Raw genomic sequence first — 22,976 nt, forward strand, 5'->3', positions numbered from 1 at the left:
CAATCCGGGTCCTCATTTTACCCACCTCGGAAGGATGGAAGGCTGAGTCAACCCTGAGCCAGTGAGATTTGAACAGCTGAACTGCAGAACTGCAGTCAGCTGAAGTAGCCTGCAGTGCTGCATTTAACCACTGCGCCACCTCAGCTCTTTTTAAGTCTCAGAGTTACTAGCCCTCCAACGTTGCTCTAGGCGTCTCTTTTGGTGCTTCATCTCCCAGAGTTCTTCGGTAAACCAAGGTGCCCTCCTGGATCCACTGCCACGGAGAGGCCTCAAAGGTGCAATCCGATCCAATGCTCCAGCCGCCGCACTATTCCAGGCAGCGACCAAAGACTCGGCCGGATTGCGGACAAGGGAGTCAGGTATCTCTCCAAGCTCCCTCTGAAATCCCTCCGGGTCCATCAGGCACCTGTGGCAGAACCACTTAATCGGCTCCACCTCCCTGCAATGGGGGAGTAGTGTCCTGAAGTCCAGCCTCAGCAAGGAGTGATCTGACCATGACAAGGACAAGGTCTCTATTCCCCTTAAATCAAGATCCACTGCCCCGAGAGAAATACAAGGTCAAGGGTATGTCCCACCCTATGAGTTGGACCCTGAACTACTTGGGTCAAGTCCATGGTTGTCATGGAAGCCATGAACTCCTGTGCTCCATCTGAGTGTTCACCGAGAGACGGCAGATTAAAGTCCCCCAATACTATTAGTCTGGGGAACTCTACCGCCAACCCTGCTACTGCCTCTAGCAGCACAGGCAGGGCTGTCGTGACGCAGCTGGGAGGCAGGTACGTCAACAGCAAGACCAATTGAACCCTTAGGTCCAACTTCAAGAGGAGAGACTCACACCCCACAATCTCTGGGGCAGGGATCCTGCGAGGAACTAACGACCTTCAGATGATAACTCTACTCCCCCACCCCTTTTCTGGTGTCGTGGTTGGTGGAGCACCTGAAACCCATCTGGGCACATTTCTGAGAGGGGGACCCCCCCCTCTTGGCCCAGCCAGGTTTCGGTTATACATGTCAGGTCTGCCTCCTCGTCTAATATTAGATCCCGAACAAGGGGGGCTTTGTTCACAACCGACCTGGCATTTAGCAACAACAACCTGAGACCAGGGCCCTGTACTCCTCTGCCACCAGATCCTTGAGTTGAGCTTGAGGGGCCGGAACAAGTAATGTAGAGAGTCCTTCCCCGGTAATGGCTAGCCCTACAGCTCCCGCCATATCTGCCCCTCCCCTGATATAAACCATGTGAAAGAGATTCTGGAACTACAAATGCTCCATCACCCTGAATTTCTTTATGCCCAGTAAAACTATAAGAGGTAAGATCCGGATTGCTGTATTCAAACTATCACTTCATATTGAGAAAATTTTATTAGATATAAACCCAAGTTGTGCCAAAAACATATTTGTGGAATACAACGCTACTCAAGTAGCGTTTTATTTACTGTCTCTTTTTCTCTCTCCCTCTCTTTTTTTATAAGCATTTTTATTATACATTTTTCTTTATAATACATTACATTTCCAGTTTTGCAGTGGCAATGTACTGGCTATATGCTTAGTCCTTTTTGAGTATACATTGTTTTATACATCCTAATTATAATCAATATTCTCTTAATGATACATTTATAATCTCTTTTAAATAATGTTGTACATCATAGTTAGAGGCATTATTTTCATAATTGTGCCATAACATTCTTTATAGTTATCTCTCTTTCCCCTCTCTACTTCCTTGTTCTTCCTTCTCCTCCTTTTTCCTCCTCTCCTCTCCCCTCTTTTATTCTTCTATCCCTCTCCACACTCTTCCCAAAACTATTTCTTTAGTACTGTATTGACACAATACAAATTCTACCAGTTTAATGTCTTCTATATCTTTTTCTTTCATATATACGGTACTTTCTTTTTATATACTGCATACCTGAAGTATAAAGGCAATCTTAGCACCATCGTTGTACTTCATTTCAGACTCTCTGAGATTTCGAAGCATCCGCTTGTACTTCAAAAAGGCTTCCCTCTTACGAGCCTCATTATCCAGCTTGCAGCACTGACGACACCGGCCGATGGTACAAGAACTAACCGATATAGCAAAACTGGTAGAAGGTAGATATTTTTTGCAATCCAGGCAAAAATAGATGTTGTGATAAAGCTTCATTGGATCAGCTGGTACCTGCAAGAATATTATTATAAGTGTTTCTTTTCTTTTCATAATGAATCATAAGCCTGGCCCAGAGGTTTCTAACATCATTGCTTTCAGTGGATGAAACTGAACTAAAAGAGAAGATGAGCTAAAGGGTTTTCAGAAGAGGAACTGATCTGGATTAATCTGCAAATGTGAAATGTTGTGAAGATAAAATTGAACTGCACTGATAAAATCTGTAAAAACTACACTTATACAAGAATGTGTGTTATATCTGAGCACACACTAGGCTTCTAGATTGCAATGATTGAGACAAGCATGTAAATCCTTAGTATGTAATACTTCGTATTTTCAAAATTAATTCCTATTAACCATAATTGCAATTTTAATTAGAAGTTTAAAACATTGTATAAGTATTAATAGGTAACTTACCACCCAAGTTGTAATGGTCTACATTAACTGCTATCTCACTGTCAAGCTTACAAATTAGTTGCTCTATGGATTCATTTACCCACCTTTCATAAATTATGAAGTGTACCATATCTCTCAAACAATTACTATGGTATAGCACAGCATAGTAAACCCGGTGATTAAGAACATATTTTAACTTTGATATCTGTAGTTAAATTTTAAAAAGATAAATATTCTTTACATCAAACACTTAGAGAGGAATGTAATTATCCATACACGCCATGATAGTTTTGTTATATAGGCATTGAAAGTATTTAAATAGTCTATCTCTTTGCATTTCAAATAGTCTAATTGCCATACTGATTCCCCATCAACTTGCTACTTCAACTTTTACAGGTAGTCCTAGACTTACACCCATTCATTTAGCAGCTGTTCAAAGTTACAATGGCACTGAAAAAAAAAAAAGACTTACAACTGATCTCCACACTTACAACTGTCACAGCTTTCTGATGTATGATTCACACGATCAAAATTTGGGCACTTAACCACTGACAGGTATTTACAATGATTGCAGCATCCCAGGTCATGTGATTGCCATTTGCAACCTTCCCAGCTAGTTTCCAATAAGCAAAGCTAATGGGGGAAGCCGGGTTCACTTAACAAGTGCATGATTCATTTAACAGCTGGAGTGATTTACTTAACAACAAGGTGGGGAAGTCATAAAATTGGGCAAAGCTCACTTAACAACCACCTTGCTTAGTAACAAAAATTCTAGTCCGCTTGTGATCATAAGTCGAGGACTACCTGTACTTCTATGATAGGATTCATAGCCAATTCATAAATAAAATCAAAATGCTACAAATAGCACTGAAAAAAATGACTTAGATCTTCACACTTATACACTATATTGCCAAAAGTATTCGCTCACCTGCCTTTACTCGCATATGAACTTATTGTAAGTGACCGCCCATTCCTAATCCATAGGGTTCAATATGATGTCGGGCCACCCTTTGCAGTTATAACAGCTTCAACTCTTCTGCGAAGGCTGTCCACGAGGTTCAGGAGTGTGCTTATGGGAATTTTTGACCATTCTTCTGGAAGCGCATTCGTGAGGTCACACACTGATGTTGGATGAGGTTACGTGGCCTACCACTTTGTGTCTGAGATGCTGTCGTTCCCAAACACTTCCACGTTCTTATAATATAGCTGACAGTTGACTGTGGAATATTTAGGAGCAAGGAAATTTCACGACTGGATTTGTTGCACAGGTGGCATCCTATCACAGTTCCACACTGGAATTCACTGAGCTCCTGAGAGTGACCCATTCTTTCACAAATGTTTGTAAAAACAGTCTGCATGCCTAGGTACTTGATTTTATATACCTGTGGCCATGGAAGTGATTGGAACACTTGATTCTGATTATTTGGATGGGTGAGCAAATACTTTTGGCAATATAGTATAGCTGACAGCATTCATAGCTAACTTATAAATAAAATAAAGATGGTTGTAATTCTCTATGTGCAAATTTCTTTAATGTAGTGACATTTCCTCCCCTCTTTTGCCCATCACTCTGCTGAACACCAATTCCCACAGCACTGTTTTAGGCTTAATTATATTTACCCTTGTGCTAGGTTGTATTGCCATTATCCTTCTCATCTTTCTTATTTTCTCATCTTTCCAATGGCGGGTTACGACTGGTACGCCCTGGTATGGGTGTACCGCTGCCTGCTGGGAGCACCGGGTACTGTTCCAGTATGGTGCTCCGGAGGGCCCACCCATCCGCCCACACTCCTTACCAGTATTTGAGCTCTTCGGGGCTTCCGCGCACACGCACAGAGCATACCGTGCCTCTGCGATGCTCCGCCAAGCAGCTGGAGCATCACAGAGGCATTGCGGAGTGTCACAGACGGTAAGTACGCATGCGTGTGCTGCATGCATATGTGTGTGTACTGTGTGCATTCATGTGGTGGATGCTGTGCTCTGTTGCACCCTACCGGTTGCACCAGGATCCGGAACCCACCACTGCATCTTTCCTACTATCTTCTCCTATTGGTATTTTATGATTTATCATTTGTTGTTTGTATCTTACGATTAATGATTGTAACAATCATTTATGATCTATGACCTATTACTTTGTTCTTTGGATTGCACCAGAGACAAATTCCTTGTGTGTCACACTTAGCCAATAAAGAATTCCATTCCATTCTTTGGAAACTGCTTAGAGATACGTGCTGGTATAGGATACTGGGGGGAGGGGGGTTGTCAATAAATAAGCAATTGTCTTGAAAACCATGAAGGAGGGAGACACCTGTGTAATTAAAATGCCCTATTTAATTTTTCTCTATTACATTTTCCAATGGCAGCAAATGTTTCTACTACCCAGCCCTCCAAGGCATTTTGAAGATACAATCAATGGTAGTATAATAGTCTTCACTGCTGTTGACTTTGGAATGGACACAAATGCCTCAAGTCAATCAGTACTCCTTTCAGGCAGCAATATGAATGCAAAAATTCAAATGTGTCTGTGCCCTGCTTCCAGATGAAGGAAATTTTCATAATAAGGGAAGAAGGAAATGCTAATAGAAAGGAGAATTTTATTCACTTTCACAGAAAAAGAAATATAAATTATTAGTCCCCCATCCCCATGCTTTGTAGTGTGTACAAACCATATCTGGCTACTTCCACAAAAGCTGAGTATGGTATAATATACTTATACTGTATATAAATTTCACTAATACAGTAATGATTGGATGACACTAATACTGCGATGAATGGATAGCCATTCAAGGCTGGTTTTCCTCCTCATGTTTTCAGGCTTCAGTGTCCAGCCCTTAGGAGGCTAAGGTAGTGTCCTACTTGCACCCAGAGAAAATCAGATAAGATTTCAGTGTATGCTGTTTACATAAGCAAGGAAAATCAGGCCACCTATTTTTACAGGTGTACTGATATTGAGAAGAAACTGACTGAAGAGTTAAAGTTGCCACTGAAACCTACTAGCAAGTTCAGGCAGAGATGAGGTAAATGTACTAGCAAGTTTCAGAACCGAGATGAGGCAAGTATGGAATCTGAATGGAAAATGGCTTGCCTCCAGGCTCACTTCAAATTGGAAGTTATGCAATTTAACCTATGCTGCATCTGAATGAGGAGGAGATAAACTTCAGTACCTGGGGATAGCACTATGGGAACAAAATGATATAGTGTTTAGGCCAGATAAGCACAAATGTCATATGGGGGTCTGGGTGTCATATTTACAATGTTTCCCGAAGAATCTATCTGTTTGTCATAGTGCAAATAAAACTCTCTAAAATGATCACTAAAGACATTATTTCAAAATTCACTTAGTTACAGGACAAATAGTGATTCTGTGTAGAGAGCAGAGGGAATAATCTTAAAGAAAGGAGGAAGAGCCATTCCCAGGGCAATAGTCTCACAGAAGGGCCCTAAGCCTGAGCCAAGAAGGTAATCTGAGGAAACATCTTAGACAAGGCGCTCGCTAATTTATACAAAGATTGAGAAAGGGATGGGAGGAAGCACATTCCGACTTGTGAAGATTTTACTATTATAACTTCACAGTAAAAGTAGTACTGACCACATGTCATTGGTTTTCTAATCTGATCTACTTCAAAGGACTGGCATTTTATATAAAGGCAACCATCATCAGGATCCAACTCAAACCAAAAATTAGATGGGCTCCTATTATGAAGTTCAAACTTCCTGTTTTCCCAAATATTTTTTAAAATTCTTCTACCTTTTTATTAGCGGATCTATCATTGCTTATTATGCTATTATTATTAAATTTGTGTATGTTATTTATTTAATCACTTTATTGTTCTCTACTATCATGACATGTTAAGTGTGTTGAATAACTACATTGGGGTTAAGATGAATCTTTACTTTCATTAGCCTTCTTATAAGGCACTGCAATATTATAATCCCAAGATCACATCAGGGAAAGAACTTAAAGAAATTGGGGAGGTGGGGAATGTTTCTACTAACACAGAGAATAATGAGATCTGACTTTGATTTCACTGTTCACTATTCTATAGCAGAGATGGGAAAGTTGTGGCCTAGTAGAGGTTACTGATTTACAACTCTCTTGTTATTGTCTGTGCTGGCTGGGGATTCTGAAAGCAAACATTGGAGCAATCTAATTCTTTAACTTGCTATCCATATTTATTTGCAAGTCCATTTTATTCAATCACACTTACATGAGGCAAATGCCATGTTATATTAGCATTATTTGAATTCTATTCAAATATTCTTCTTTCCTGTCTTCTAGGTGGAAGATAGCATCCTCCACCTGGCTGTCACAAATCATATCTGGCTTTAATGTCGTTTTTTCATACAGAATACCCTCATCTATTCTCCTATGTTTTGTATATGTATTTCTTAGTTTATCAATTGTACTCTACAACAATAATAATGTACCATTTGAGATACTTATTTAACTAGCATCATATTTTTGGCAATTTATAATATAATATAATGAGCATGGTGACGCAATGATTAGAATGCAATATTATAGGCTAACTCTGCCAACTACCAGCAGTTTGATCCTCACCAGCTAAAGGTTGACTCAGACTTCCATCCTTCCAAGGTTAGTAAACTAAGGACCTAGATTTTGGGGGGAAGTATGCTGACTCTGTAAACCATTTAGAGTAGTAGAATAGTAAAATATTATGAAGCGTTACATAAACCTAAGTGCTATTGCTATATAATAACATGCAATAATACTGCACTATGTATTAGAACATCTGTAACAATGTAACAATGCAATTAAATTGCACCTGGCATCAATGGCTCCACAATATTTTTCCAAAGGCTTCAGAAATGTTAGGACTTTGACATTTTTTAGAAGACAAAAATGCAGGGCCATCCATATCTTGGGGAGGTAAGCTGCTTCATAAGAGGGGAGCCCCTACAGAGAATCCTGAGATCCTTTCCCATCACAGCTCCTGGACAGGTACCATGAATATCTGCTTTCTGACTAACCAGGCCAGGTGGGCATAATGTATCTGGGAAAGGTGATTTCTTCAAGCCCTGAGCCACATAGGACTTTAGTGATCACTACCTTGAATTGCACTCACAAACACTAGTAACCAATGCAGCCCCTACAACATCCATGTAATTGTAACATGGAAGTATCAAGAATAGTCAGGAACCCTATGAGCCACTATACCGTGGACCAGCTGAAGTTTTAGGATAGTCTTCAAGGTGACTCTATAAGGAATATAGATGAGAGTTATCCATCAGTTGGACAGATAATGGATTATTAAACAGAAAAGGAATTTCATTTAGCTTCACATTGTATTACATATATATGTAACAGAGGTGGAAAATACCTTGAGAAGTCGTGCAACCTCTGGATTAAAAAGTGGTGTTTTAATATACTGAAGAAATAATGTACAGATTCTTTGTCGAAGTCCTTGTAAATTACATTCTTTCACTGCCCTCATCATGAGGTCTGCTTCTCTATCAATTAATTCCACTATTTCTTGTGTGAGTTTACATTCATGTTCCTGAAAAAATAAACAAAGTGATTAGCAAAACATAGGCACACAGTTCCTTATACTGACTGCAATTCTTAATATGGTCTGCCAGTTATAATAGTTTACAGGCTGCAGGGCATCTAAAGTATTCAGAGAATGACTTTGAAAACAACAACTGACAAAGGGTCAACGAAAAGTCAAAATGTCAGATACTGTTCAATATTTCAGAAACCCTTTGCTTTTAGAAATGTGAATACAGTACTTTCCTCAGCCATTAGTTGTGATCTTTAAGCACTTGATTATCTAAACAGTTTTATAGTAAGCTGTATGTAAAACATTTTCCTTGAAATGAATAAAAACGTTTTGGAGTTGTTTTTTTTAATTCAATGAAAATAGCAAGAGAGGGAACCCACTCCAAATTAGAGAATGTCAAGGAAAATATGATTCCTGGTGGCATACAATCATAAATAAATCATAGCACTTCATATGCCAATAACAAAAACACCATTAAAGAAAACAAAAATCACACAATAGGGGCATAACAACAATATACTCCACCTCCCAGTTTATTCTAGCCTCCATGCTGAAAAAACATCCACTTCTTCAAAGCTTTCCTGAAGGCCAACCCAATTGGAGATAGGCAAATCTTAGGGGAGAGATCATTCCAGAGGGCAGTGATCACCATTGGAAAGGCATGCTTCACTGGTGGGTTCCGGATCCCGTTCCAACCGGTACGGTTGGAATGGGCATGACGTTGCCCAATTGGACGTGTGCAGTGCGTGCGCACACAAGCAGCGCACGCATGGTTCATACCTGCCAGCGACTCTTCCACAAGCATCCACAATGCTCCAGCTGCTCGGCGGAGCATCACACAGGCGCTGTACGCACCATGCGTGTGCACAGAAGCGCCGAAGGTTTTAAAGGACAGGTAAGGAGCTCGAGCAGGTGGGTAGGCCCTACAGAGCACCATACCGGAACGGTACCTGTTGCTCCAGGCAGGCTCCAGTTTGCCCATACCAGGGCATACCGCCTGCAACTCACCACTGGCATGCTTCCTCGGTCCTGCCAGGAATGTGCCCATTCTATTGCAATGTGTGGGATGGCCAGAAACCACCAGACACAGATGATCCTGTAAATATTGAAAATCTGGGCCATAAAAGGTGGTAAACAGCATCTTGAATTGCATCTGGGAGCTTACTGGGAACCATGGCAGTTAGCAAAGTAGAGGTGTTACCTGTACAACAATAAGAAATAGAGCCCTTAGATACAAATGGAGAACATCAAATATTTATTTCTAAGGGCTCAAGGCAACATTACACAGTACCTCCTGTCCATTCTCTATAAGAACAACCATGTGGTAGAGGAGAATGGCTTGCTTGGTATACACAATAAGCTTCCAAAGCTGATGAGGTGGCTGAATCTCAATCTCCCCGGTCTTAGTCTGACATATGAATCACTATATACTGTTGATGTGTGACATCAGTGTATGTGTGTTTTTAAAGCCTAGGAGAAACATACCTTCACCGTATGTTTCAGAGTTAACAGCACATCTAACCGCTCATCCTGGGGAAGATCTTTCATACTAATGCTGCGATAGATTCCAAGTAATTCCCTGGCCCGCAGTGTGAATTGTGTATCCATTTCTGTGGTTCTGCCATCAAATGCTTTCCATCTCCTTGGTTCTGCACACTGAGAAAAAAATTGAACCAATGATTATAAAACAAGGAGCAACACATGAATAAAGTACAGTGATAGAAGTTTAAGTTGTTGCATTTACATATTTAGCATTTCATTTTAGTTAAATAAAGATTAATAATTATTCTAAGAAATCAGCAATTACTAAAAAGTTTTTTGATACATTCTTATAAATAATTATGAAATCCAGTGATTTATTGTAAAATTGTCATTTTGAACAATTTGTTAATGAACATAATAAATTTGGGGAAAAGATTAATTCACTTATACATTAATAGATTTAACAGAATGCAGCTAAAACCAGTATCATCATATAATAACAGTTTAATAATGCTAATCTATTGATAGAAGTGAATAAAACATTTTCCAAAATGTATCAAGTTTGTCCAAATTCTTGAAATATGGAAGCCATAAACACTTTTCTGAAATAATCAATCTACTCTTATAGAATCCATATTCTAGCACTGAAGTTTTTACAGATTTTCTGGCAATTATGCTTGGGCGGGCAACAAACACATGAAAATAATATAAATAAATAGAGCTTTAGGTTTGCTGTCAGATACGGGAAATGGGGAAGACTGGGAAAATAAAATATAGAGAGAGCATTAATTTCATGCAGTCAACGTAAACCTGATGTTCACTTCACCTTGTCTTCAAAAAAGGTTTTTGGAATCTGACTGTTTAGCACCTGTTAGAACCTCAGTGGCATGATCTTCATTCACGCAAACCAATTTTCACAATTCTTTTCATAACAGGAGATGCACAGCTGTGCACAAAAACTAGGTACAAACCTAGCATAATAATGACTATTCAAGTCCTGGAGCTTGGATTGCTTAATGAAGCTAGGTAATTTTAGACTTTGGATTTAATAGTTTTAGATTTAATAAATTGGATTTAATAAATTTAAGGCCTTTTTTCACACTACTATAGACATTGCTTGAGAATAAATGCTACTTTCATGCAGACAGGAATAATAAATTATTTGTAATTAAGTAAAATAAAAAATAAAAAACAGCATTGATGAATAACATTTATAGCATTTAGTCAAATAACCGGAAGGAAAACAACATATTGCATTGAGTAACTGGGTTGCAGTAAACCTGTTTCAAACCAGGGACTGACAAATGACTTGTTTGTGGTTACAGATAATACAGGGTCCAGGCTTTGATTGTGCAGTTATGGCTACAATATTGACTTTTTTTATCTCCTTCCAAGAATGCTCCCCATAGTTAGTAAGTTAACGAGCCTTAACATCACTTGACCCCTGCACTTGAGTTATAAACTCCTCTACTTTACATCTGTGATCCACTCACACTATGGATTTTACAAAGCTGAGGAGAGAGACATGCATATAGAAGAACCATAATAAACTGTGAAAAAAATAACTTTCTCCTGATTTAATTTTTTTTTTAGAAAAGCAACCATGGCAATACTCCTATCTTTTAAAAGCTTCTTTTCAGTATGACTAAATCTTCAGCCTTGGGTTACTCCTTACTTCCTATGTAAATGCAAGAGATGGAATGAACATGGGTGGGTGGATATTAAGAGATTTCTAGTCCTGGCTTACGGCAATATTCTCTCTAACCTGTTTTGGCCTGTTTAATAAGCATCAGCCAGGGCAGATTAGTACCTTGGAGCTCTCTTCTAAATGTCTTGGCCTCCTCCTACTGTAAACTATTGGGGAAAGCAAGGAACAAAGCTGCTGTGCTGTGTTCTTTTTTTAAAAACTTTAGTAGTTCTATTCCCACAGCTCTATACATCTCCAGGAAGCTTGAATGCACAGGAACTGTTTGCTACTGAAAACAGAAGTCTGTACACTATTAAGAAACTCCTATTTTTCAAATTATATAAGCATTAAAAAAGAAAAATAGAATTTCATAAATATGAATTTGGCAGATTCTTAGTGGGTTTAGTTCTATAATTAAATGAAGTGCAGATAATTGGAACTGATGGACTGAAGCCAAAACCAATTTTGAAAATTGATGTAATAGATTTTTGCCTAAGTAAATAAAATTCTACATCTTTCAATTAGAGCTAGCAAGCACTTGACAGAATCAGAAACAAAATATTGTTGCTCCAGCATAATTAAAGTTCTATAAATTTGTTTTCTTGTGCATTCATGATAACCCAAAACTTTTATATATATTATGGCTGGATACCCGTGCTTCGCTATGAAACTATGTGATTGGGCTTGATTGGAATAGAGTTTTGTTCAGGTGGGGAGAGGGAGTAGAATGTCTAAACTCCCAGCCTGCAGACAGATGAGTCACGCACTGGCCATACCCACTCCCAATTTAGCGAAGGGGTAGCATCCGATTGTGTAAATATAAGGCAACTGGCAGTTGGAACAAAGTTCTTTTCAGGTGGGGCAGGGGAGTAGAATGTCTAACTGCTTAGCATCAGAGCGTGTTAATATAAAACTATATAAGAAATACTAATGATCGGATGGTCATTTTGAAAAATCCTTTTTTAGCAAGCACCTAGAAGCCAAGAGAGACCTATGTGCCAAATTTCATGTTTGTAGGATTTACAATTCTGGAGATTTTGTGATGAGTGAGTGGTATTTGTCTTTCATATATACAAGTGAAACTTGAAAAATTAGAATATTGTGCAAAAGTTCATTTATTTCAGTAATGCAACTTAAAAGATAATATATGAGATAGACCCATTATATGCAAAGCAAGATAGTTCAAGCCATGATTTGTCATAATTGTGATGATTATGGCTTACAGCTCATGAAAACCCCAAATCCACAATCTCAGAAAATTAGAATATTGTGAAAAGGTGCAATATTCTAGGCTCAAAATGTCCCATTCTAATCAGCTAATTAAGCCATAACACCTGCAAAGGGTTCCTGAGCCTTAAATGGTCTCTCAGTCTGGTTCAGCAGGAATCACAATCATGGGAAAGACTGCTGACCTGACAGTTGTGCAGAAAGCCATCATTGACACCCTTCATAAGGAGGGAAAGCCTCAAAAGGTAATTGCAAAAGAAGTTGGATGTTCCCAAAGTGCTGTATCAAAGCACATTAATAGAAAGTTATGTGGAAGGGAAAAGTGTGGAAGAAAAAGGTGCACAAGCAGCAGGGATGACCACAGCCTGGAGAGAATTGTCAGGAAAAGGCCATTCAAAAGTGTTGGGGACTTTCACAAGGAGTGGACTGAGGCTGGAGTCAGTGCATCAAGAGCCATCACACACAGACGGATCCTGGACATGGGCTTCAAATGTCGTATTCCTCTTATCAAGCCGCTCCTGAACAACATACAACATCAGAAGTGTCTTACCTGGGCTAAAGAAAAACAGACCTGGTCTGTTGCGCAGTGGTCCAAAGTCCTCTTTTCTGATGAGAGCAACTTTTGCATCTCATTTGGAAATCAAGGACACAGAGTATGGAGGAAGAATGGAGAGGCATACACTGCAAGATGCTTAAAGTCCAGTGTGAAGTTTCCACAGTCTGTGTTGATTTGGGGAGCCATGTCATCTGCTGTTGTTGTTCCACTGTGCTTCATTAAGTCCAGGGTCAACACAGCCATCTACCAAGAGATTTTGGAGCACTTCATGCTTCCTTCCGCAGACGAGTTTTATGGGGATGCTGACTTCATTTTCCAGCAGGACTTGGCACCTGCCTACACTGACAAAAGCACTAAAACCTGGTTCAATGACCGTGAGATTACTGTGCTTGATTGGCCAGCAAACTCGTCTGACCTAAACCCCATAGAGAATCTATGGGACATTGCCAAGAGAAAGATGAGAGACATGAGACCGAACAATGCAGAAGAGCTGAAGGCTGCTATTGAAGCATCCTGATCTTCCATAACACCTCAGCAATGCCACAGGCTGATAGCTTCCATGCCACGCCTCAATGAGGCAGTAATTGCTGCAAAAGGGGCCCAAACCAAGTACTGAGTACATATGCATGCTTATACTTTTCAGAGGTCCGATATTGTTCTATGTACAATCCTTGTTTTATTGATTGCATGTAATATTCTAATTTTCTGAGATTGTGGATTTGGGGTTTTCATGAGCTGTATGCCATAATCATCACAATTATGATAAATCACAACTTGAAAAATCTTGCTTTGCATGTAATGAGTCTATCTAATATATTAGTTTCACCTTTTAAGTTGCATTACTGAAATAAATGAACTTTTGCACGATATTCTAATTTTTCAAGTTTCACCTGTATAGATGAGACACTGTAAGTCAGTATTACGATACCCAGAGTAGGTAAACAGATTTAAAGTCACTGATCACACATTAATTTTCTCTGTATACAAAAAACATTTCAAAGAATTTCCCAATCTGGTTTGCTCCACCCTAGGATTAGTGCCTACCCTGTATTCCCTAATATCATGGGACTCCAAAAACTTTCCTACATCAAAGCCAGGTGGGTTTTTTGTTTGTTTGTTTTAGCAAAAAAAGAGAGCATGCTATAAAGTCAGCTTTGCAGTATTAATATTGTAGCTGAGGGATGTATAGTTTATTAAACCAAGTTAAAAAATAATGGGTTCGAATATTAAGAAATCCATGATGGACTTATATAAGTGCAATCTTATAGGTTCCAGAATCTCCCAACCTTAACTCTGTAAGTCGTACAACCAAGCATTCTGAAATGTTTCCTAATCCAACTTTTCAATATGCAGAATAGTTTGAAATCCGAAGAAATTGCTTGAACATCCTAAAATGTCAAAATTGCTCTACTTATGCAGTAACTATCCATCTTTTATTACATAAAAGATCTTCCTGATTGCTCTTTCACACCAGCTTTTGGGCAGAGAGCCCATTTTTAGGATGCAGGTGTGAACTTGATATACAGTACATTTGTGACTCAAAGCAAGATGTTAGTAATACATACAGGTAATACAATACATGCCACATATATCATCTTTATTGTTATTAATTAAGAACTAAAACTTAGGTTACATAATGAACAAGTATATATTTGCTGTTTCTTGTCTCAGACAAGACACATACAAACATGAAACATGTTGGAAATAATATATCTTGAACCTAAAATTTATACCTTTTTGAACAATACTATGACTTCATCTTATAAACTTACAATGTATGTGTACACACACACACACACACACACACACACACACACACACACACACTTGCAAAATACCACTCATGCATCATCACAAAATCTCCAGAATCATAAAGCCTACAAACTTGAAATGTGGCACATATGTTCCTCTTGGCTTCTAGTGCTCGCTAAGAAATTATTTTTCAAAATGATCATCAGATTATTAGTATTTCTTATATTATTATTAACACACGCTGATGCTAAGGAGCTAGACATTCTACTCCTTCTCCCCACCTGAAAATAACTCTGTTCCAAGTGCCACTTGGGCATGAGTGTGGCCAGCGCGTGACTCATCTGGCTTGTGGACTGGGAGTTTAGACATTCTACTCCCCCTCCCCACCTGAAAAACATTATGATGCTAAGGAGTTAGACTGAGGGAGAGAAGGGGATAAGATAGGAGAGGCCTCTGTGGGGCAATCCTGAAGGAGAGAAGGGGATAAGATAGGGGAGGGAGGGAGGGAGGGAGGGAGAGAGAGAGAGAGAGAGAGAGAGAGAGAGAGAGAGAGAGAGAACTAATGGCTTAATTATGTGCATGTATTTTGATGTGGAGTGCTACATGTATAAAAGACAGACCCCAGCTAAAAAAAGCCTAGGGAAGTGAAAATAAGGTACATCAACGACGGCATTTGAAACCTTGAACTAAAGAGAGAAAGAAAATGGGACTATTTCAGAAGATTCTCAAAATACAGTTTGTGATTAAACCACAGTCCTTTGTGTAGAATCAGTAAAACCAGAATGAGCTAACAGGTCCTAAGAGAGTTCTTATTTATCTTGTGCAACCTTTGTAACAATTTAGTAGATGTCAGCTTTCTCTGAACAATATGCTTTTTATATCCAGTTTTGTGTCAACTGGATATGTCATGAGTGTGTTTTTCACTCTTTTGTTTTAAGCATTCGTAACTTTTTAAAATAATATTAGATTGGACCTAAAAGGGAGCTTCTGCTGCACATTATTCAACAATATTCTTCCTCCTGCTTGAAAAGAAGCAATTTTAAAATTAGGAGAAACAATATTTATGGATATTGTACATTATTGTAATGTTGTGTATTTGAAAGCCTCAAAGCTTCTAAGTTTATTTCAAGGATAGTGTTGGCTGCTAGTGACATCTAGAGGTGGGTAAGCAATTTAAGACATTTGCCCTAAAAATAATTATTTCTTATTCTTATGTCTTTTTTTTTATCTACTGCTCTTTTGTTATTATTTGAATTTGAATAATTTGCTATTATTCCAAAGTAATGGTGAATTTATTTACTATCTCTACATTCCTACTTTTAAATTAAGTCTGAAGTTTCTTCTAATGAAGAATTCATCTTAATGTTGGAACTAAGTTCATAAGATATCATTATAAGAAAACACTAATATACAAATGAAATACTTGGGTATTTAACTTAAATCATATACGTGAGTAGATTCAACTGTCCTCTGAAACAAAAATCACACACAGAATACAATGCAGAACAACAATTTCAATTTAGAGTTTACTTTTTTTACTTGATGCTGCAGTCTTCCCCTAAATATCCCGCCCCCACAGAAGAAAATGTATGTTACATGTAAAATAACTAGTTTTCCTGAAAAGCCTTACACAAAATTTCAAATATATTTTCTTGCAGTAGAGCCAAAGGGGTCTGGTGTTGTAACAGTGACAGAAATAAGACATTGTAGAATATAAATCTTGGTAATGTGAATGAAATTACTATAATAAATTTATCCCACGTGCCTATAATACAGTATTAATTAAAGGTTATAGAGGGCATAGTTAGCATCGTTTTCAATAAGGTGATATAATTAAGTAAATTAAGATGTAAGTGGTGTCCTCTCTGTACATAGGTGAAAAGAAATTCTCATCAAATTTATGAGTATACATAAAGACTTTTAATAACCATATCTAATGAGCCAATTTTACTGCCAGACATGCATAAAGCTCATAAATCATAACTCCAACTGGTAAGTTAATTACTGTGCTTTTCTTCAGTATGTTTTTAGTTTGCAAATGTTAATTTGGGTTTTTGAACTCTGGGTACACTAAGACAGAAATTATCTCACTGACCTTTTCCAGAAAGGACAGGATTGCTTTTTCGTGGTTGTCTTCTGCTGCATTTATTTTGTGTCTCCCAATGCAAGCAATCAGCTGGGTCTCTTTTTCTAGAAGTCCACAGAGAGCTGCTTTCCGTTCAGCTCCACTGAAAGTGCAGTTGATGCCCTCAAGTTCCTCTTTTCTCCATACTGTGTCAACACAAAAAAACTATATTATTTTTTTTAACTTTCATTTTTTGATTAATTTTCACCACACATTACTACAAAATGAATCTTTTAAATAGTCAGGTCCTAATAAACAGGAGCCATGTGAGTTGCTATTTGGTTAGTCTAAATTATTATTTATTACTTAAGCGTTCTTGATATACACCAGGAGAAGCCAGCTTCAGTATTCTAATCAACTTCATAATATGAGAAAGTTCTTCTGTAATATATACAGTTCTAGTGTTATTAGCAATATGTAATAATGCAGCTAAAAAGAAAGCAGACATAGGTTTCTAACTGTGGATAAGTAAATTCTATCTCAATAGCCAGATTATGCTTCAAGTAGGAATAATCTATTTGCTTTCAGGCCAATGATATTGATGATATTTCTATATGAGATTATTTGGGGAGGAGTGCAGGAGTTAGCCTAGGACACTTTTTTGATATTTGCTTCTTCAATATGGAATAATTTTACCTCAGAGTCCAATGGCATAGTCTCTAATGATTTCTAGAAGTGCAGTCAAAATGGAAGTGTTCTGTAGAACATCTGATCTATAATAGTCCCAGGAGTGGCAACTAAAGAGGCACATTAGTTTTAATGAGAGATATTTTTATAATTATTATTTTTATGGATGTGCTGTATTAATATGTGAAAATAGCTAACAGTCTCCGTAGAATTGGTATCATAGAAATGTTATAGTATATTAATAGAGCCAGTCTGGACTAGTGATTATGATTAAACCGCTGGTCTAGTGATTAAAGCACCAGTCTAGAAACTGGGAACCCACAAGTTCTAATTCTGCTTTAGCCATAAAAGCCAGCTGGGTGACTTTGGACCAGTCACTCTCTTTCAACCCAATTCATCTGACAGGGATGTTGTAGGGAAAATAGGGGGAGGAAGGAGTATTGAATATGTTCTCTGTCTTGAGTTATTTATAGAATTAATAAAGAAAGGATACTAATTAATTAATTAATTAATTTAGGTCTTATCAAACCACTATCTTATATTTGATGGAGCATGTCACAGGTTTACAAGGCCTTCTGGGTCAGAGTAATTTGGAACAGCGCAATAATTATAACCAAATGTAAAGGGCCAATAAGTAATTTAACTTTACCATTTGTGACCTTTGCTTTTCAAAACTTCCAGTTTGCTATAAAATTGCAAAACAGCATTTTATATACTGTTTCCCTGAAAATATGAACTATCCCCAAAATAAGCCCTAGCATGTTTTTATGCATGAGCCTAATATAAGACCTACCCCCAAATAAGCCCTACTTAAGAGCCTACACAGCCAGCCAACCAGCCACCCATTTTGTCTGGTTGCTTGTGGTGCTGCGACCATGAGGTGAGGTGGGGTGGTGGTGGAGATGCCCCACGTGCCCCACAATGGCTTACCTCAAGGCCTCCACAGCCAGGCTATCCACACCTCAATATTTGCCTTGTGGCAGCAGCACCAACAACCATGTGCAACAAGAATCCACAGGGCTCCAGGTTCACTTCTGCTTGCTCACAGCTGCAATGGAGCAGGAGGCCAAGTGGTGTGTTGTAGCCCCAGCCATGTGGTGAGACAGGTGTTGGGCATAGATGATCTATCTGCGGGTGCCCTGAGATAAGCTGGTGTGGGGAATGTGGAGAAGCTCTACCGGCCCCTTGGCCGCAACACCAGTGCATTGCTCGGCCTCCTGCTCCATTGTGGCCATGAGCAAAAAGAAATGGGCTGGTAGCCACGCAGGTTCCTGTTGAATGGGGCTGCTGGAGCTGCCGCGGTGAGGTGTGGCAGGTGTAAGGGCGTGGGTGGCCTGGCTGCAGGGGCCCAGAGTTAAGCTAGTGTGGGGCACATGGAGCAGCTTAAACTTCCTTGCCCCACAGCAGTGGCACTGGCATGCCACACGGCTTCCTGCTCCAATGTGAACAAGCAGAAGAAATGTGCCTCCCGTAAATGAAAAAAGAATAAGACATGCCTTGAAAATAAGCCCTAGTGCTTATTTTGGGGGGGGGGCAAAATAGGCCTGGTCTTTTTTTCAGGGAAGGGTATTTATTTTTAGATTTATATTCTGTGGTTCAGGAGTTTATGGTGACCTACATAACATTCCTTCCTCCCATTTTTGTCCCACACAGCTATCTTGTGTTTTAGGATGGCCTAACTATAAATGATTGGCTCAAAGTCATTTGAGTTTTTATGGCTGATCTCATCTTCCCTGTTGCCAGTCCAGCATCAGACTACAAACCCTATTAAAGAAATGATACAATTTTTCAAAAGTTTACAAATGTGAATCCTATGATTATGTGGCTCCAAATTGTCATTGTTTCCCTTTCTAAAAGGAAGTATGGACATAGTTACACAGAACATTTTATGATTCAATGACCAAAATACCTATCCTGAACTGAAGCTTATGATGATGAATTAAAAACGTTGTCCACAAAATGGCCATAGTTGTTGTCTGTATTTGTGATAATCTCATTAGTGTACTACCTTACAAACTAGGACAAGGTTGAAACAACTTCTATATTAAATACTTCTCCCTGTTTAGAATTATTTTATCATTATTACAATGTTTTTTAAAAATATTGTGCTACTAATGTATTGCCCATTTAAATAAAAACATAATTCTAAAAAAATCTTTAAAGATCCACAACTTATGTTAAAATATAAAACACATCATTAAAAATGAAGCTCACATTTTTGGGAATTTGCATATAAAAAGCCTGCACCAAAGTCATTTACATACTGAAGGACAAAAGCATAGGGATTTCTGTAACTTTCCTGGCCAATTTTAAGAGCTTTATACTTTAGCAATGTGAATTTAAAAATGATTATAAAAGTATTGCATAATTTGTCTATTATTGGGGGGACAGGAAAAACCAGTAACAAAACATAATTTTATTTTCTATTTCCTATTATTTTCTATCAGCCTTTTAGGATATATTAAATTGTCAAAATATTCCTCTTCCTCAATTTACTTCCCCAAAGTGCACCAAAGAACACCAAAGACCAAAAATATAAATATATTACAATCCAATAGTAACAAATTTGCACTTCTAATTACAGTCCTTTTAGTTAGCATTCCTAAAGAAATACAGTAATTAAATAGGGTAAATATGTACAATATTACATTTATTTCTTTTAGTTTCAGCAGATTTTTCTTTTACTATAGTCATCTATCATCAAGTAACTGAAATATTAGTGATGTTAAAAGATTATATTTTTAATATTTTTATTGACCTGCTCCATTTCTACTTTTTAAATGCTAAAAAAAGAATGTTAGCTCTTCATATGCATCATAAGCTTTGTGATTCTAACTGGTAGCAATTTTCTTTCTTGCTATAACCACACAAATGCTTCTAAAGTGTTGTAAACTTCATATGTCAGAACGAATTAGGCTACATTTCCTTAACTGTTGATGGCCAAATGATATATTACATTTTATATTATAACTATATATTAGACATATATAGTGTTCTTTTCAAGAAGCACTATGGAAATGAAACAGACTAATCAATTTTAGGTTGATTTTGGTTGTCCTGAACTTATGCCTTGTTGGGATAAGTAGTTTTTCTGTAATTCTGTAATTTTCATAGTTGCAAGGGTGAGAAGGACATGGACTGCTCTGCCGGAGACAACAAAATATCATATATTTTATGTCTCTCTCATTAATAGTTCTTAGAGGTTATTTGGAATAAGAGAAAGCAAAAAATCTCTTTTCCTGTTCTATTGTATGTTCTAAACCATATTCCCAATCCTTTTGTGGTGCTTTTTATTTTTAAAGCAAACATGAAGACTTCTAATAATGACTTATATAGTCATTAACTTAAGACAAAGATATATTGTCTCCTCTGTATGGTCCCATTTTGGTAGCACTACAAGTATGTGCCAGACTAATCATCTAGATCTTCTGCCATTCACCAAATTCCCCAACCACAATCTTTCAAAATAAATAAGCTGAAAAAGAAACAGAATCTAGATCTGCTGATCTGTCGTATATATACACATATTCTGGATATGCTTCTCATCATCCTCTGATCTTATATACACCTATGATAAACACAGTTCAGCAGTGATTCTACCCTCTTTATCAATGGATTCATTTCTGATGCTCTGGACAAGGTTTTACAGCCATCATATGTGGAAATAAGGGATAGCTCTGACTGATTTAATCATGCATCATTTTGCTTGAAACAAATAACGGAAAATAAACCAAAGTTATAACCAACCATTCATCCAATGACAAGACAGCTGAAGTATTGACCGTAAAGGATGTGGACTTGCAAATTCATAGTTTACACTAAGCAATGCTACATCGTAATATATAGTGCTAGATTTTAATAACCAAGCTGGCATTCAGTTGAAAGTGTCTGACAGCCTATTATGAATTTATTTTTTTCTGCTATCAGCATACAATAATGGTGATGTATCGGTGAAGTCAGGCAGATTATGTCACAAAGAAATATATTAACTGTGCAAAATCTCTCACAAACCACTTTTTCTTTCTCTTCCCAGATCATGTGGATTACTAAACCCCATTTAATACAAAAAGAGTTGAAATCCAGTATTGGAAGTTTTTTAAAGGGACCCAAGCAGAGCTGAACTGTAAAAACTGGACTACAATGCAGTCCTTTTGCCAGCCCTACAAAATGGGCCAAGTTAAGAAACAAGAAGAAAAACAATATAATTAATATTCGCTACAGTAACAGGATCTTAAAGCCTGACAGCTTTTGTCCTTCTTTCACTCTTACATGAAACTTAAGACACAAGGGGGTAAACCTCACTTTCTCACTCCTTTCCAAGCAAAGTTTCCCACAGTTGTGGCATATTTCCTTCAAGGCCCTTTTCATGCTGCTCTAAAGCATCAAGACCATAATTCTTACATGATTTTGAGAAGCATTTAAAAATATTAGTTTCAAAAATCTGCTTATTAAAATTACATTTTCATCTGAAATGAAATGAATGAATCATTATTTTTCTTTAACCAAGTGACAAACAAATATCTTACTCTTCTTTAAGCACTAATGAATTGCTCCATGCTTTAAGCATCACTGGTATAAATTATCAGGGTCCATGTGAGGATAGTAGTCACAAAGAAAATTTCACAAAAGAAAAATAATCAATTACTATTTATAAGGAAACAAGTTTTTAAAAACTGACCTTCTAGTTACAGGGAATCAGATTCACCTGCAAGTTATTTATATCTTTGAATTTCAATGAGTTACTCTAGCCAATGGGTGTCAAACTGAATTTGATTGAGGGACAAATCAGGACTATGGTTGACCTCTGGGGTAGAGGGAACCTGGGCAACTGGGTAGGCATGGCCAGCTTGACACCACTCACTGGGTGTGGCTGACTGGGTGGGTGTGGCCAGCTATACGCCATTCCCCAAACTGTTGGAATGTTTCCTCTTCGCATTGGGTAGACTGGGCTGAAGCCACATTGGCCCGATGTTTCCTCTTTGCATTGGATAGACTGGGCTGAAGCCACACTGGCCTGATGTTTGGCATTCACATACTCAATCAAAGCAGTCTATAGTTTCTTGATATCCAGTCTGATATATACAAATAGTGCTAAGGAAGACTGATAGAACATCATAATGGTACATTTTTCAGACTAGAATTTCATAAAACTATTTCAGTACAGTTTTAGGTAACACCTAGAAATAGAGCAATGGCTTTCAGAACTAGGTCAATATTTTTCTAATTTGAAAAGATGAACGATAGGTAATTGATGCGGTAGGTAACTGTTAATTAAATTATTACTTCAAGGGAATGGTTTTCTAATTCCAGGCAATGCACAGAGGTGGAGGTTTTCCAGTTTTCTTATATTAGTTTTTAAATTCACTTCTGAAACACTAACAAAGGAATGTCAGATGATGAATACATTAAAAGAAAATCGTGCACTTTTAATTCCCTAAAAGATGGGTTCTTTAAAAGAGAAC

The 22,976-nt window shown here is 37.9% G+C and overlaps 1 protein-coding gene across 1 annotated transcript in view; it reads right to left on the reverse strand.

Moving 5' to 3' along the window:
- The window catches only part of IQUB (IQ motif and ubiquitin domain containing), a 49,225-nt gene that overhangs the window by 13,873 nt on the left and 12,376 nt on the right, over window positions 1-22,976 (reverse strand). The window contains exons 7-10 of the mRNA XM_032221849.1: window positions 16,858-17,033; window positions 9,544-9,714; window positions 7,879-8,055; window positions 1,907-2,155 (exon numbers count right to left, since the gene is read on the reverse strand). Of these exons, the coding sequence (XP_032077740.1) occupies window positions 1,907-2,155; window positions 7,879-8,055; window positions 9,544-9,714; window positions 16,858-17,033 (773 nt within the window). The remainder of the gene's footprint in view (window positions 1-1,906; window positions 2,156-7,878; window positions 8,056-9,543; window positions 9,715-16,857; window positions 17,034-22,976) is intronic.

Source organism: Thamnophis elegans, chromosome 7, assembly GCF_009769535.1.
Source record: "Thamnophis elegans isolate rThaEle1 chromosome 7, rThaEle1.pri, whole genome shotgun sequence".
NCBI lineage: Eukaryota > Metazoa > Chordata > Lepidosauria > Squamata > Colubridae > Thamnophis > Thamnophis elegans.